This window comes from Typopeltis vanoorti, chromosome 8 (assembly GCF_054136105.1).
Source record: "Typopeltis vanoorti isolate ZY-2024b chromosome 8, IOZ_Tvanoo_1.0, whole genome shotgun sequence".
NCBI lineage: Eukaryota > Metazoa > Arthropoda > Arachnida > Uropygi > Thelyphonidae > Typopeltis > Typopeltis vanoorti.
In genome coordinates, this window is record NC_143556.1 from 17,641,619 (window position 1) to 17,653,984 (window position 12,366).

The 12,366-nt window shown below is 36.8% G+C and overlaps 1 protein-coding gene across 6 annotated transcripts in view; it reads left to right on the forward strand.

Annotated features, from left to right (window-relative positions):
• The window catches only part of LOC150103765 (dynamin-like), a 519,391-nt gene that overhangs the window by 432,635 nt on the left and 74,390 nt on the right, over positions 1 to 12,366 (forward strand). For all 6 annotated transcript variants that reach the window (XM_090397139.1, XM_090397140.1, XM_090397145.1 and 3 more), the window contains one exon: positions 11,057 to 11,113. In XM_090397139.1, the coding sequence (XP_090253265.1) occupies positions 11,057 to 11,113 (57 nt within the window). The remainder of the gene's footprint in view (positions 1 to 11,056; positions 11,114 to 12,366) is intronic.

The window sequence follows — 12,366 nt, forward strand, 5'->3', positions numbered from 1 at the left end:
ATTGGCCAAAACACCAAATGAGCAGTATATAAGGTTGTGTTTACACCAGCTTAGTTATGGATCTGAGAGTTGGGTTAGAAATCAAGCACTTGAACAAAGACTATTGGCCACAGATATAAGGATTATCGAGAAAAATTAGGGAAGTGAACCGATGGCATCAATGGCAGAATCATATTAAAAATGAAGATATTAGAAAGGAACTTGACATTATTATTATTATTCAAGAAGGTGTCAGCAGTGTTAATCTAAGGTGGTATGGCCACTTAAATAGAATGGGTCATTGTAACATGAACATCCCATGGGGGTGCATATTAGGAAATTCATGATGATGATGATGAGAATTGCATATTAACTGTTTGCAAGCATTTGACTGAAGATTTCTAAATACAAAAGATCTGTGTAAAGATCATTCTAAAAAATTGCAGTGATGATTAAAAAAATCACCACCACAGTGTTTCTGCAGAAATGCTGAACTGACTTCAAACTGAATCCACTTTTTTAGATCATGTTTTTATGGGGGATGAGAGCTGGTTTTTTGAGTATGATGTATGTTTATGCCAGGATAGGCTGGATTTGAAAGCAGCTCTAGAATTGAAAACTGATCCTAGTTGATGAGCAAAATTTTATCAGAAGTGAGGGAGAGCAAGGCATGATCTTTCTTTTGGGAAATAAGACAAGATGGTGTTTGAATAGCATTAAAATTTACTAAATTCTCTTCACCCAACTTGAGAATGGTGAAGATTAGTGTTTAATGCATTGGTCCTCGTGGAAAGGCTTAGACGTTGGTTATGCATTTTTTTACTAAGTAATTTAAGGAAATTACAACGTCAACTAGTATATACATTAAAATAAAATTTTAATATACTTCAATATTTAACAGCTGTCCTACTTTAGCCAAACAGGCAGGACAGCAAATATCAGAATTTCAGAACACAAGGACTACATCCGGTTTCACCAATACAGCCACTCTGGTTTGCGGAACATGCGCTGGATACCTGCCATAGAATATGGTGGAAGAAAGCCAAGATAATACACCGTAGTAAATACAAATATGAAAGGCTTTCATGGAATCAGCTTCAGCCCTAAGAAACAATCCAAACCTCAACAAATTTGGCTGCATGAGACTGCCTCAAATTTGGAAAACCTACATCAGAAGACCTTCAGCCCAATTGCCCAAGAATACCAACATTGCCTACTAGGGAGGGCACCATCAGGACTTTAGGAGAAATAATAGCTTCTTGCTTCTTCCTCACTTACTGTTTGTTGTGCCTGCATGCACGTGTCTTGTGTTCTCAAGTTTCTTGAAAATGTGCAACGTGACGTTGCCGAAATATTGAAGTATATTAAAATTTCTTTAATGTGTATACTAGTTGACATTGTAATTTCCTTAAATTACTTAGTAAATAATGCATTGGTCATAGAAGATCTTGAAGCTTGATTTATCCAGCGGGAAATGGCAGATAAAAGACCAACAGGAAACCCAAGATCCAGCGAGTAAATTCAACAAGGAGTACTTTGGACAATTGTAATGTTAGAGTCAATCACATCCAAGACCATATAAATCATAAGATCAGTTTGGAAAAAAAAATTGTTGATTGAAAATATATCATGAAATATGAAAATAAATAAGCAAGTTTTTTTTCTGTTATGCATCTCTCTACAAAGAATGAACTTTTTATGATACAGCTGCCTTTTTAAAAATTAAGTTAAAAGTAAAACATCATTATGTTAGTTAATGTGAATAATAATATAATGATGTTATTTTGCCTACCTTTGTAATGTTGACTTCTGAATCAACAGAATTATTAGAAATATTTAATTTGCAGTCATTTCAAATAGGAGATTGTTGTTAGAAATATGAAAAAATTATGTGAAGATTGTTGTTGTTATTATCCCAAGACCCCTAATGGCATTACTCATTTTGAGAGGTCCCTCTCTTTGTCATGCACACAGTTTATCATAGCATGCCTTAAATACAGTCAACTTTATGGGCACTCTCACGAACTGGAGGGAGATTTCACATCTCATTTATAATGACCTCCTCTGATGAGATGATCAAATCCAAGACCCTCGATCCTCCTGTGCCCTCTATTACATACTGTCTGAGGTAGTTATCCTTCAAAACTTTCGAAATTTATTTTCTTTTCTTCCAGTTGCTATCTTGTCATCCCTATCTATGTTGCCATAATTAAAATCACCCATAATGATCATCCTTTTCCTAATTGCTTTGCTAATTTGCTCATACATTTCATGGTCACTACCCTCCACATTGCCAGGTTTACACCCTCTGTCCAAAGAGAAACCAAACTTTTGATAGAAAATAAAACACAGGAGAATTATAATTATTCAAATCATTTATTTCAATCAATATACTCTCCCTCAGCTTCAATACAGCGTTTGACATGGTCAATTAATTTGTTAAATGAGTTTTTTATAACAGTTTTTGGGTTTTCAATGGTGTCGTATCGCTTTCCTTTCATCAGAAAATGATGATGGGGGAAGAGAAAGAAGTCACAGAGAGCTAAACCAGGTGAATATGGCAAGTGATCCAACACACAAACATGGTTTTTGCTCAAAAACTATCTCACAATGTTTGAACGATGAGATGGTGCATTATCATGCAAAAGTGACCAGCTGCCTGCATCATATTTGTGCCGTACGCGATGAATTCTTGCTATCAATTGCTTCAAAACTTCGAGATAAAACTTACCATTGACCGTTTGTCCAGGCAGAATGAATTCGTTGTGGATAAACATGTGGATCAAAAGTAAAGACAGCATTGTCTTTACTTTTGACTTCTCCAAGCGACTTTTTTCCAGATGCCCCTCTTCTGGTGGTCTCCACTCAGCACTCTGGCACTTTGTTTTGGGCTCATACTCAACACCACATTTCATCACCAGTAACAATCATTTCGTTAACATTTGATGACATTTGATGAGTCCTTACGAGCAGTTTTAATGAGGTCCTTGCAGTGTTCAATTCGATACGTTTTTTGGTCGGCGGTCAACTTGTGGTGAACAAATCGTGATTTCAATTTACGAAGGCCCAAACTCTTGGTCAAAATGTTGTGCACAGTTGATTTTGGAATCCGCGGTTCATCTTCGATCAATCTCACGGGCCATTTCAGGTTTTCTTTGATGAAATAACTCGCTTTTTGGATGTTAACTTCGCTCAGTACAGTTTTTGGATGGCCTGGCTTTTCATCGTCCTCAAGCGTCTCACGATCACTTTGAAATTGCTTAAACCACTTGTAAACTTGAGTACAGGATAAGCATTCATCATATGCTTTTTGAAGCATTTGATGCATTTCTGTAAAACTTTTACCAAGTTTAACACAAAAGTCAATCGCAGCTCTCTGTTTGAAACTCAATTTCTGACCATTCGTCAAAACACACTGTCACTCTTGGCACTATAACTTGGCTTCTAATGAAACAAATGTCATAAACAGTTAACACAACACTAATGAAGGTTGCCGCTTTTGACAACAGAAAGATCCAACAGGTGGTGCCACTAGTTTCTTCTATTTTCGAAAAGTTCAGTTTCTTTTTGGACAGAGAGTGTATAGTAGCATCTAAGTATTTCATTTATTCTATTCACCTCTATCCCACACCATAATGCTTCAAAACCACTATTTTCCTTCTTGCATCTCTACCTTCTATATGGACATAACTCTTTTCCTTTTATCAATAGCACTCCACCTCCCATTTTAACCTTTCTATCTTCATGAAAAACATCGTACCATTCCATCTCTATTCCTGTCAGAATGTCATCCTCACCCAATCATATTTCACTTATTCCAACAACATTTGGGAGAATGAACTCAGTCAATGCAACCATTTCATTTCTGCTAACATGTCATTCATAATCCTTGTTCTCTGCCTCATTTCATCACTGTCATACCTAGGCAACACAACACACTTGATTACCTTTCCTATCATACTGTTATCTTTTAGCCTTCTCAACAACCTCCTGATATCCAGTCTTACATTCTCCTTGTTCCCAGTCAAGTTGTCTGTCATATACTACCACTGCTAAAACTCTTGCTTGCTTACTCCTCATATCCAATGCCTCAATCACTGTATTCATTTTACCTCCCAGAAAACAAACATTGTGCATCCTTTAAATAATTGAGGAGTTTTTTAATGTCCAGAATTTATCTTACATCAAAGGCACAACAGATAAACTGGGTTCCCTCTTGAAATGACACACAGTGAGAACTGTATACAAACCTCTAAACAAAATTTCTACCTGCCTAAGACAAATCTACAGTATCTCCTGTAGACACCAGGTAAATTGAGTTCTAGTGTGGAACTCAATATTTCAGACAGACAGGATGAACTACTTTGGTCAAGAGAAAATATCACAAAAATCACATCCAGAATGGAGAACCAAAAAGCATCCAAAAACTAAAAAATTTCTCTTCTCAACATGCCATAGAGAAAAATCACTTCAAAAGATGGAAGAAAGCTAGGCTAATTTTCAAATCCTGGTTCAAATCAGAGACAGAGAGAGACTGTTCCTGGAAGCGGCAAGTTCTACAAAACCTGGTTAACTGCAACAGAATGGATGGTATAATTTTAAACATACCAAAATAAATTAAAAAATACTGTCCACATATTCGACATGAATAACAGCAACAGCTATGAAAATTTAACCATGGAAGTAATGAAATAAAGTAATGAAAGTACAGATATTTCTGCTAACATATCATTCATAATCCTTGCTCTCCGCCTCATCTCATCACTGTCATACCTTTAAACAATTAATTGCACATTCTCCGATCAACAAAATTTCTCATCTTTTACCATCTACAAAAGACAAACTATTGCTTTTGTCTTTAGCTGGTATTTACCAGATTCCTTGTGAATATGCTTGCCTTGTTGACCAAGAGATTAGTGTACCCACTCTCCAGCCAACAGGTCATGGGTTCGAATCCCATAGTGAGCATGGATGTTTGTGATTGTCTTTAGGTGGGAGATGAATTTTATCACCTGATATGAGACCACTTCCTCATTTATTGGATTACTGAATTGGCTATGAAGAGAGTTTGTCCTTAGGTGAACGGATGAAAGTTGCCAATTTGACCTAAGGTTAAATTTAAACCTTTATGAAGTGCCCTGTTCTTGTAACTGGGCTTACTATGGACAGACAGAAAGAACTATTGGCATCAACTTTGGTGAACATAAAAAATACGTCTGGCATTATCGTTATGGCAGGTCAGGGTCTAGCAGACCATGCCTTGGATACCACTTCATACAGGATCAATTGGAAGAAAACAAAAGTGCTACACAGAAGTCATAAGTCAGAGAGATTATTTTTGGAATCAGCAGAAGCTTTAAAACATACTACACAACTCAACAAGTATGGCTATATAAATTTACCAAAAATATGGGAAACAGTCACTTCAAGATCTAATTAATATTTGTTTTCTCACTTTTTTCAAACATAGATGGTGAACAATTAGGACTTTAGTTCCTTGTGTTATCCATTACAATTTTTTTAAACTAGTCCCACTCTTATATACCAAATTGTTGTCTCACGTACTGTGACAAACTGTTTTTCTGCTCTGAAGATGCTGGATATAATACTAGAGAAATATCAGAATAAAGTTAATACATATTATTTCTTATCATTCTGTGTTGTCTTTTCTCTTAAAAGTTTGGGATATTCTCATTTTATGTAAATATCAAATATAGTTTTAATATTATTTATATTGATTTCTTGTTAGTGGCAACCGTTTTTAATTGGTAAGCCAGTTGTTGTATCATTTTCCTGTTCTTTGATTTGCTTGTTTCTACACACTGATTATACACACCCTCTGTCCAAAAAGTAACCGAACTTTTCGAAAATAGAAGAAACTAGCGTTGCCACCTGTTGTATCTTTTTGTTCTCGAAAGAGGCAACCTTTATTAGTGTCGTGTCAACTGTTTATGACATTTGTTTCATTAGAAGCCAACTTATAGTGCCAAGAGTGACAGTGTGTTTTGACGAATGGTCAGAAATTGAGTTTCAAACAGAGAGCTGCGATTGACTTTTGTGTTAAACTTGGTAATAGTTTTACCAAGTTTAATACAAAAATGCATCAAATGCTTCAAAAAGCATACGGTGATGAATGCTTATCCCGTACTCAAGTTTACGACTGGTTTAAGCAATTTAAAAGAGGTCATGAGACGCGTGAGGATGACGAAAAGCTGGGCTGTCCAAAAACTGGACTGAGCAAAGTTAACATCCAAAAAGTGCGTGATTTCATCAAAGAAAACCCAAAATTGTTTGTGAGATTGATTGAAGATGAATTGGGGATTCCAAAATCAACTATGCACAACATTTTGACCAAGAGTTTGGGCCTTTGTAAATTGAATTTGTGATTTGTTCCCCACAAGTTGACCACCGACCAAAAAATGTATCGAATTGAACACTGCAAGGACTTCATTAAAACCGCTCATAAGGACTCAAACTTCCTTGAAACGATTGTTACTGGTGACAAAACGTGGCAGTTTGAGTATGGCCCAAAACAAAGCGCCAGAGTGCTGAGTGGAGACCACCAGAAGAGGGGCATCTGAAAAAAAGTCACTTGGAGAAGTCAAAAGTAAAGACAATGCTGATTAGTTTCTATGATTCCAAGGGCATTATCCACAAAGAATTTGTTCCACCTGGCTGAATGGTTAAGGGTGAGTTTGAAGTGATTGATAGTGAGAATTCGTCTCATATGGCATGAATATCGTGATGCAGGCAGCTGGTCACTTTTGCACGATAATGCACTATCTCATTATTCAAACATTGTCAGACAGTTTTTGAGCAAAAACCAAGTTTGTGTGTTGGATCACTCGCCATGTTCACCTGATTTAGCACCCTTTGACTTCTTTCTCTTCTTTTCTGCCATTTTAGCATCAAATACCTGTTTTGTTAACACCTTTCCTCACCCATTCTATTTAAGTAGCCATACCACCTTAGATTAGCTCCTTACACATTCTTGAATACTAATAGTGTCAAGTTTCTTTCTAATAGATTCGTTTTTAATATGATTCTGCCATTTATGCCATCAGTTCACTCCCCTAATTTTCCTCAGAACTCTCATATCTGTCTCTGGTCTTTGATCAAGTGCTTTGATCATGTCTAACCCACCTCTCAGATCCATAATTTAAAGCTGGTTTGAACACGGTCTTATATACTGCTCATTTGGTGTTTTGGCCAATTTCTTTCTTATTCCATATAAATTTATTCAGCTGGCTACCCACCATACCAGCTTTGTTTATTCTGTTGTCTATTTCAAGATTTAATTTGCCATCTTCACTAAAAACTGTGCACAAATAGCTGAAATATTTTACTTGTTCTATAGTGTCTCCATTCAGAATGCAGTTGAAGTTTTCTATGTTCCTGCTGATTTTCATGCCAAATTTGTTACAGCTGTTATTCAATTTAGTTAGTGAATCATGGAGACTTGCACTAGATGTGTTTAGTAGTACATCATCATTTGCATAAAGCAAAGGCTAAGTTTGACATCTCCAATTCTAATATTATGCCTGATGCCACTTTTTTTTTTTTTTTTAATAATGTGATCCATATAGATGATGAATACGAGTGGAGATAATGTGCATCCTTTTTCACCCCTGATTTTACATCGAACCATCTCCCTGTATACCCTTCAATTCTAACTGTTGATTGACAGCTTAAATATAGAGTGTGTATTGCTCTGTATAATGTTCCATTCACCCTATACAATTGAAATGTTTTGAAAAGCTTTTCTTTGGGCACCTTGTTGAGAAATCATGGAAATATGACAAGGATCCGTACTTATGTTTTATTCCCATGATTTCTCAAATATTTATCTGAAAGTGAAAATCTGATCTTGACAACCTCTATTTGGCCTGAACCCAACTTGTTCTTCTCCAAGTTTGTCTTCCACAATCTTTCTTAACTTCTTTTCAAGTATGCTTGCATAAATATTACCTGGAACACTTAGTAGAGAAATTCCTGTGTAATTCTCATATACTCTCATATATTCTTTATACTCTTTTTTATTAATGGGTACTCTGAGAGCTCTACTCCAATCATTAGGAATTCGACCTTCTGTCCAAGCCTTCTGAATTATGTGGTGTGGCCACTGCAAAACTTTTATACCTCCATACTTAAGCATTTCTGATCGAATATCATCTATTCCAGCTGTCTTTCCATATTTCAAGTTTTTGAAAGCTTTTTCTACCTCAAGTATTGATATGTACTCCTCTTTGCATTCCTCTTGAAAATTTTCTGGTACGGTTTTCTCACTGCTTGGTTGGTTTAACAGTCTTTGAAAGAAATTACTCCAATGATATCCTTATCTCCAGTTTTCATGTTACCTTTACCATCTTTGATTCCTTTTACAGTACTTTTTCCTCTATTTCTAAGCTTCTTCAATAGCCTCCAGAACATTTTACCAACTTCCTGATATTTATTTTCTATATTCGTACTATAGTCTTCCCATGAATTCTGGAAGGATGTGGACATAAGAAACAGATGGAAAATATACTTTCAGGGACTTTTGAATGAGGAAAATGCAAGGACTCTCAGAGGAGATGGGCAGCCTTCTGAGGGGATGGTGCAGAACATCAGTAGAGTGGAAGTGACGGAGGCCATGAAGAGGATGAAGAATGGAAAATCGGTGGGCCCCGACAGAATTCCAGTGGAGGCATGGAAGGCACTGGGGGAAGAGGGAATTGACCTGCTGTGGGACCTGTTCATGAAAGTTTGCCAACAGGAAAATATACCTGAGGAATGGAGGGAGAGTACTCTTGTCCCCATCTACAAGGGTAAAGGGGATGCACAAGACTGTAAAAATTACAGAGGAATAAAGTTGATGTCCCACACAATGAAGATCCTAGAAAGAGTTCTTGATGGTAGATTGAGGAAGGAGGTGGAGATTGCAAAGGAACAATTTGGTTTCATGCCTGGTAGATCAACAACAGATGCTATCTTTGGGTTACGGCAGATGATGGAAAAATATCGAGAGAAACAAAGGGAGCTACATCTGGTATTTATTGATCTGGAGAAAGCATACGATAGAGTGCCAAGGCAAGAAGTCTGGAGGTGTCTGAGGGAGAAGAAGGTGCCAGAGAAATATGTCAGGTTGGTGCGGGAAATGTACAGAAATGTGAAGACAAGTGTTCGGACCTGTTTGGGACAGACAGAAAGTTTTCAAGTAACAGTTGGCTTGCATCAAGGGTCAGCATTAAGTCCATTTCTGTTTAATATTGTGATAGAGGTGGTAACAGAGGAGGTGAGAGAAGATGCGCCTTGTTGTATGCAGATGACATCTTGTTGTGTGTAGATTCAAAAGAAGAAGCGGGAACTAAACTGGAAAGATGGAGAAAAGTACTAGAAGAGGGAGGTATGAGACTGAGCAGAAGTAAGACAGAGTATATGTGTTGCGCAGTGGACGGCGGCCAGGAGACAGATCTGGAGCTGGAAGGAAATGTCATCAGGAAGGTGAGAGACTTTAGATACTTAGGTTCAACAGTGGAAGAAGATGGAGGAGCTGAGAAGGAAGTGGGATGCAGGATACAAGCGGGTTGGAAGAACTGGAGGGAGATGGCTGGAGTGTTATGTGATAAGAGGGTGCCGATCAATCTGAAAGGCAAAATTTATAGGACAGTAGTGAGGCCAGCTATTACATATGCTATAGAAACTGTGGCCCTGAGGAAAAATAATATCAGCATGATGGAAGTAGCAGAGATGAGAATGCTTAGGTGGATGTGCGGTGTGACCAGAAAGGATCGTCTGAGAAATGACTATGTCAGGGGAACAGTGAAAGTTACGAACTTAGGAGCAAAAATACAGGAGGCAAGGTTGAGATGGTTTGGTCATGTGATGAGGAGGGAGGACGAATATGTGGGAAGAAGGGTCATGCAGATGGATGTGCAAGGAAGGCGGAAGCGTGGGCGGCCAAAGAAGAGATGGAGGGAGCTGGTAGAAGAGGACTTGAAGATGAAGAACTTGGATATGGTGACAGCCCAAAACAGGAAGGTGTGGAAGAGACTCATTACAAACAGTGACCCCACTTAAGTGGGAGAAGCTGCAGAAGAAGAAGTAGTCTTCCCATGAATTGTTTAGCTAATTTTATACATAGCTTAGCTCGCTCACATTTTTCTCTGTGTCCTTTTTAGGGCATCTGCTGACTTCTTTGCTAGAAACTTTGGATATGCTTTTTTCCTTTTGCAGGATTACTTCTTTAACTTCTTGTGTCCACCATGATGTTCTTATTTTTCTATCCTTGCAGACAACTTCACACACAGACCTCCCTAGCTAAATTAATCAATGTCTTCTTCAGAATTTGCCAATAAGACTCTAAGGTTTGGTTCAGGGTGATATCCATTTTTTTTCCTGCTTGGTAGTAAGTAATGGTCACTTCGAATCCCCTGTACACTCTTGTATCCTGAACGAGCATGATAATATCACTATCAACAATGACGTAGTCAATGAGCCTTTTCTTATTTCTTGTGTCTTCTCTCCACTTGAACTTGTGCACATCTTTATGTTGAAACATAATGTTAGTAATGACTAGTCCGTCTCCTGAACAGAAGTCCAGTAAATACTTACCGTTATTATTTTTCATTGTGGAATGTTTTTACTTGCTTAACTTTGACAGTTTTTTTTTTCTAATAATGGTGTGTGTACACACACACACACACACACACACACACACCATTATTAGATTCCATTCATAATTCAAGGAACATCTATAAGAGCTTTTCAATTACTTGCTCCAGTATTGGGTGATCACTTCTTTTTTCCCTGGAAATTCTGCCATCCCAAAACAAATAGACAATCCAAAAACATGGACTCGTGTATGTGTGTGTGAGAGTGAGTGAGTGAATCATCTTTAGGAAAGTAAGAGGCCATTTGGCCACTAAGAAATGAAATACGACACAAAAATAAATCTCGATATATAACATTAGCGTTTTTGTTAATTTCTTACTTCAAACTGTTTTGTTAATTATTACTTTAACTGGCTTATCTGTCTTGTGCAGTGTGAAACATAAAACATTTGTTTAATATAATTTTTTTTCTTCTTTTCTTTCAGACAAAGGATTTCATTTATTCTGAACTGTTAGCAAATCTGTATGCTGCCTGTGATCAGGTAAATGTATTGTAATAGTAATTTACTTTTAAAGTGTTTTAATTTACATTAAATTTTATTTAATATATTCCAGTTTTTTTTAATGTGAATCCAACATACAAAAGGTTATAAATCTGTAATACAATTAGTATCATGGGTAGGCTAATTATTAAATAATCTGGGAGCTGTGCTTTAGAGACCAAACATGCAATTTTTTCAAACTACCTCAGTCCTCCAATAAATGGGATAGTCTTAAACTAGAATTCAAAGGAGAACCTATAGAACTAGCCAGACCACAGTATGGTATTAGTATACTATAGGTTCTGCAGTCTCTCAATGTGAAGAAATAAAAATACATGTAATATCGTCAGAACTAAAGTAATTATTTTCTCTGTTGTGCATAATTGATTAGCTATGAGTTGCTAAAATAATATTCTTCATAGCTTTAATTATGCTGATCATCAAGGAAAGGAATTTTGTCTGTACACATTGTAGAACTGTTTTGATTGATTAATTCTTTAGTTTATAATAAATATTATTGTATCTGATAACTAATATTATAATTAGGGGTCATTTAAAGATCAAAATTATATAACTAGGAGGAAACTACATAGCTATTAAAGAATATGGAGAACTGACCTAATGTCCAGTCCCTTCACATGAAGGTGACTGGACATTAGGACATGACCTACCCTGTTAATAGGTATCCACCTGGATACTGAACGTATAAGGATGGGTTAGCAGTTTGGAACTTAGTTGACCAGATTATATGTATTGAGAACAGGACAGACAGTGAAACGCCAGCTACTGAAATGAATTCATCATCAACAGAATTCAAATAGACATCATCAACATAAGCAATATCAATGGGCAACAGTAATCAGGAAAAGGGTAGGAGTAGCTACTGCAGTCAACACCAAACACGAATATAAACTTCTTGATTGGCATGCAGTAGAATGATATGGGCACATTTCAAAATTGGAATTGGACAATGAAACATATTATGTTGGGATCACTTATGAATCAAAGCCGAATAACTGATAGGCAACCTCCACATAGCCTTTTAAGGAATGTGGAGAACCTACCTGGGCTTCAGGCCTATTATCCACACTTCACCATCTCACTGTGTATCCTGTTAGTAGGTATCTACCTGGATACTGAAAGAATGAGGATGGACTGACAGATTTGAATTTAGCAGGCCAAATGTTATTCTTATTAGCTTAAATAAAAATTTTAAAAAAGTTAGTATGACATGATGGAATTTCATGCTGGCA